The sequence below is a fragment of the Chrysochloris asiatica genome, unplaced genomic scaffold (assembly GCF_000296735.1).
Source record: "Chrysochloris asiatica unplaced genomic scaffold, ChrAsi1.0 scaffold00518, whole genome shotgun sequence".
Classification (NCBI taxonomy): Eukaryota; Metazoa; Chordata; class Mammalia; order Afrosoricida; family Chrysochloridae; genus Chrysochloris; species Chrysochloris asiatica.
Genome location: NW_006409036.1, coordinates 459,156 through 464,421, shown reverse-complemented (window position 1 = coordinate 464,421; position 5,266 = coordinate 459,156). Strand labels below are relative to the sequence as shown.

The window sequence follows — 5,266 nt, the reverse complement described above, 5'->3', positions numbered from 1 at the left end:
TTAGGGGTCCTCCTCTTTTTCTCTGACCCTCCACCTTACCCAGCATGACATCCTTCTCCAGGATAGTCTAACAAATATATGCACCCATGTTACCATCAGCCCAAGAAAGAGATGCAACGTTTCCATCTCCTCAGAAAATTTCTTCAGACCCATTTGCACATCTCGACATTGACCCAGGCAACCAAGGATCTGCTGTCTATTATCATAAGGCTTCTTACTATTCTAGAAATTTCCTTCATGTGCATTTACAGTCAACACATTTACTCTACGTTGTCTCAAGCAAACACTGATCTGATTTCTATCATAATATTACTTTTATGATTCTTCTTCTTGTTAAGTGCTGTTGAGTTGGTTTCGATTCATAGTGACCCTGTATAGATTTCCAAGGAGTGGTTGATGGGTTTGAATCACCAACCTTTCTGTTAGCAATCTAGTGCTTATCCTACAGCACCACACCAGGATTTCTTTATGATTCTAGGGCTTAGTAAAAGAAAATTCTTATTATCCAAAGTGCCTGGCATCTTTTTCTTATAATTCATTTTTGAAATTTGTCCCAGTTGTTGCATCTATCAGCAGTTTGTTCATTTTTGTTGGTAGGATTTCACTGCATGAGTATACTATAATTCACCTGTCATTGCATATTTTGGTTATTTCCAGTTTGGTAACTATTCTACAAATATTTCTGGCATAATGCAAATACACCTGTTACAAACATTTATGAATAGTCTCTGTGTGAACATCCACTTTCATTTTCCATTATATAAATTTCAAGGCTTAGATGTATGTTTAATTTTATAACCTTTCCCAGTTTTCTTTCCAAATGAGTTGGACCATTTTATAATCCCACCTACTGTAATGTCTGAGAACCTTGATTACTGATTACAATAGTTATATATCTTTGTGTAACAAACTACCCTCAAACTCTATGACTTTTCACATTTACTATCTCACAGTTCCTGTGTATCAGAAATCTGGACATGAGTTAGCTGGGTCCTCTAATTCAAAATCTCTCACAAGCTATAATCCAGGTGTTAGTCAAGGTTGGTGTCTCACCTGACTCTACAGAGGAAAGACTTACTTCTAAGCTCACAAGGCTTTGGGAAAGATTCCATTTCTTGGACGTGTTTTTAGTCTTGTTACTGTTGTTAGGTGCCACCATGTTGGTTCAAACACATAGCTCTCATGTACTGTATGGCTTTGTGCCATCCTCACAATCGTTGCTAAGTTTGAACTCATTATTGCATTCACTATGTCAATTTGTCTTCATCTTTTTCATTGATCCTCTACTTTACCCAGCATGATATCCTACTACAGGGACTGGTACCTATTTATAACATGTCAAAATTACATGAGACAAAGTCTTGCCATCCTCACATCTAAGGAACATTCCAGCTGTACTTCTTCAAAGACATTTGTTTATTCTTCTAGCAGTCCATGGTACTTTCAATATTCTTCACTAACACCATAATTCAAATGAATTAATTCTTTACTGGTCTTCCTTATTCATTGTTCAGCCTTCACATGGATATGTTGTTGTTGTTAGATGCCGTTGAGTCGGTTCTGACCCATAGCGATCCTGTATGGGGTTTCCGAGGAGCAGCTGGTGAGCTTGAACTGCCAACCTTGCAGTTCAAATGGCTTTGCAGTCTGGCACATTAACCCACAGCACCACACCAAGAGGAAGTAGAAAATACCATGGTCGGGCACATCTTACTCCTCAATCTTTTTTCTGTTTATCATGATGTTGTTTATTGGTCCAGTTGTGAGGATTCTTGTTGGCTTTACATTCAATCTTAATCAATTCTGAAGATTATATTCTTTGATTTTCATCAATAAGTGCCTCAAACCCTCCTCATGTTTAGTAAACAAAGTTGTGTCTTCTGAATATTGCAAGTTGTTAATGATCCTTCACCCAATACCAATAATATGTTCTTCTTCAGATAGTTCCTAGGTTATTTGCTCAACTTATGGATTGGATTAGTATCATGAAAAGAAGCAAGTCTGACACACACCTTTCCTGATTTAATGATAAACAAGACAAATAAAAGGGACCTCAGTTTTCTAATGAACAATGTCATGTACAAAAATGTGAGCTTCAAGTCTTTATTATCTCCATAAGATTATCCTACTTCATCAAAAATTGTTCATTCTAATGTATTGACTTGTGTCTTCAGAATTATGTGTAAATTTGGCTGGGTCATGATTTTCAATTGTCTGGCAATTATTCAATGATGTAATTTTGCAGCTCTGTGATTATGTCATCATCCCCATTTTGTGGTCTGATATAATATATTCACCTCCATAATGCAAATCTGATATAATGCCAAACATTTGAAAGGGACTTTCCTTGGGGATGTGGCCTTTAGCACCTTTATCTTATAAGAGATGAAAGGAGAGAGAAGCAAGCAGAGAAGAGGGACCTGAATACCACCAAAAAAGAAGAGCCAGAAGCAGAGTGTGTCCTTTGGACCTGTCCTGGGAACATCTTACACTAAGGGGAAGACTGATGTCAAGATGAGGAATGTAAGGCTCACAGATGCTGAAAGGAGATAAGGACATTCCTCCTAAACTGTGAGCCAACAGAAACAGAAAATCGCCCCCCTCCTCCAAAGTACTACACTGAATTCAGACTTCTAGCCTCCTAAACTGTGAAATAATTAATTTGTTCATTTAAGCCATCCACTTATAGCAGCACTTGAAAGAGAAAATGTATTTGAAGATAGTATGGTCATTATTAGAAATGACCATTGCCACTTGAAACAAGTCGTTCTTAAGTGCTATAGAGTCGGCTCAGACTCATAGAAACCTCAAACACAACAGAACAAAACTCTGCCTGGTTTTATGCCATCTTCACAATTGTTGCATTTGGGCCCATTGTTGCCATCACTGTGTCAATGCATCTCGTTGAAGGTCAATACATCTCTTTTTCACTGACCCTCCACTTTACCAAGCATGCTGTCCTTCTCCAGGGAGGGATCTGGCCTTCTGATAACATCTCCAATTATGATAGACGATGTCTTGCCATCGTGGCTTCTAAAAAGCATTCTGGTTGTACTTCTTCCAACATAGATTTGCTTGTTCTTCTGGAAGTCCATGATGTTTTTAATATTCTTCTCCAACACCACAATTCATTCTTCTACAGTCTTCCTTATTCATTGTCCAACTTTCACCTGCATATCAGGCAATTGAAAATACCATGGCTACAGCCAAGCACACCTTAGAACTCAAACTGATCTCTTTACCCTTGAACACTTTAAAGAGGTCTGTGTTAGCAGAGTTGCCTAATGCAATACATCAATGATTTCTTGACTGCTGTGTTTCCATGAGTGTTGATGGATCCAAGACTTTGACAATTTCAATCTTTTTTCCATGTATCATGATGTTATTTATTGGTCCAGTAGTGAGGATTTTTATTTTCTTTATCTTAAGGTCAATTCATACTGAATGCTGTTGTCTTTAATTTCAAATTAGTTGTTTCTTTCCTACAACTATTTTGAAATCAAAATAGTTGCATGAAATTAAAAAACATAAAATGTCAAAAATGCCTGAAAATTCAAAAACATGCACATACACCAAAAAATGAGGATCTCTGAATGCCTATCTGGTCCCCCCATCTATTCATGGATTCTTGTACAGTCCCAAGATAAACATTTCTGTCATTCATTTAAAGCAATAATTCCAACAAGACTTTTCAGTGCTCCTTTGATGTCTTTGTTCCTCAAGCTGTAGATAAAGGGGTTCAGCATGGGTGTGACTATGGTGTACATCACTGAGGCTATTGCACTAGCTCTGGAATTTTGGGTAGTGGCAGAACTTAGGTAGACCCCAAGGCCTGTACCATAGAACAAGGAAACAACTGAGAGGTGAGAGCCACAAGTAGAAAATGCCTTATACTTCCCCCTTGTGGATGTAATTCTCAGTATGGAAGAAACAATTTGAGAATAAGAAAATACGATGCCGGTGAGGGGAATGATACCCATTACCCCAGTTGCAGCATACATCTCTATAACATTGAGGAGGGTGTCAGAACAGGCAAGTTGGATAACCTGATTGATTTCACAGAAAAAGTGGGGAATCTCCAAATTAGTACAGAAGGACAGTCGCAACACCAGTAACCCACGTAGCAGAGAGTCTAGGATACTCAATGTCCAGGACACCAACAGCAATAAGCCACAGAGTCTGGGATTCATGATGACAGTATAATGCAGAGGGTGACAAATGGCCACAAACCGATCATAGGCCATTATAGAAAGGAGAAAAATATCCAACTCCGCAAAAAGGATGAAAAAATATATTTGGGTGAGACAACCTTGATAGGTGATGCCTTTGTTGTGGGTGTGGAGGTTCAGCAACATCTTGGGGACAGTGGTGGAGGTGAAACAGATGTCTACAAAGGACAGATTGGAAAGGAATAAGTACATGGGAGTGTGCAGATGGGAGCCAGTGATAGTGGCCAAGATGATGAGAAGGTTCCCAATAAAGGTGATCAAGTACATGGACAGGAAGAGCCCAAGAAGGAAAGATTGCAGTTCCTCCTCATCTGAGAGTCCAAGGAGAATAAATTCTGAAATCTGTGTTTGGTTTCTTGATTCCATGTAGCTGGTGTGACTGTCAAGAAAGTGACAAGAAGAACAACATTTTATAAACAACTGGACATCATCAACCTGCAGCATTACTACAGATTAATACACATAATAATCATGAATGCAATATTATATTTTATACATAAAATTAAAGTGTATATTTTGGCAATAGATCAAGTTCAGCTGGATATCCAGAAAACTTTAAATGCAGCCATTCCTTCTGTCGCTGTTCCACTTTCGAAGTTAGCAAACTAATCCCTAACCATAACCTACCTCACAAAAGCAGCCCTCTTTCGGCCCGCATTTCTCTGAGATAGTCATCTAGGCTCCTTGCTCTTTAGAGTGTGATCCACAGACCGTCTCAGCATCAGTCTCACCTGGAGGCTTGTTAGAAATAAACAATCAGTAGACTGCCCCTACTGAATCAGAATCTACATTTTAACAAGTTCTCAAGTCAGTTTGAACCACAAGGTTGGCAGTTCAAGCCCACCGCTGCTCCTTGGAAACCTTATACAGGGTCTTTATGGTTTGGAACCAATGACACTTAACATCAACAACAAGAAGTATATTCATTTTGTAGGGACTCTAAACCACCTAGGTAATGTTTCCTAGGTAACAAATTATAACAAACTGGGTGGCTTAAAACATCAGAAATTTACTTTCTCACAATTCAGTAGGCCAGA

General features: G+C 38.6%; 1 protein-coding gene across 1 annotated transcript; it reads right to left on the bottom strand.

Moving 5' to 3' along the window:
- Positions 1 to 2,261: 2,261 nt before the first annotated feature.
- On the bottom strand, positions 2,262 to 4,595 carry LOC102834433 (olfactory receptor 7A10-like). Its single transcript, XM_006877509.1, has 2 exons — positions 3,684 to 4,595; positions 2,262 to 2,369 (listed from the first exon to the last, which is right to left on the bottom strand). Exons 1-2 carry the CDS (start codon positions 4,593 to 4,595, stop codon positions 2,262 to 2,264), a joined length of 1,020 nt encoding a protein of 339 aa, XP_006877571.1.
- Positions 4,596 to 5,266: the final 671 nt, after the last annotated feature.

What these genes read in the sequence shown, in the direction of transcription:
- LOC102834433 (XM_006877509.1), bottom strand. Translation starts at nt 4,595, where the DNA reads ATGGAATCAAGAAACCAAACACAGATTTCAGAATTTATTCTCCTTGGA. An exon ending in AAGGAGCACTGAAAAGTCTT is followed by an intron (nt 2,370 to 3,683) that starts GTTGGAATTATT and finishes TATAAGATAAAG; the next exon opens with GTGCTAAAGGCCACATCCCC.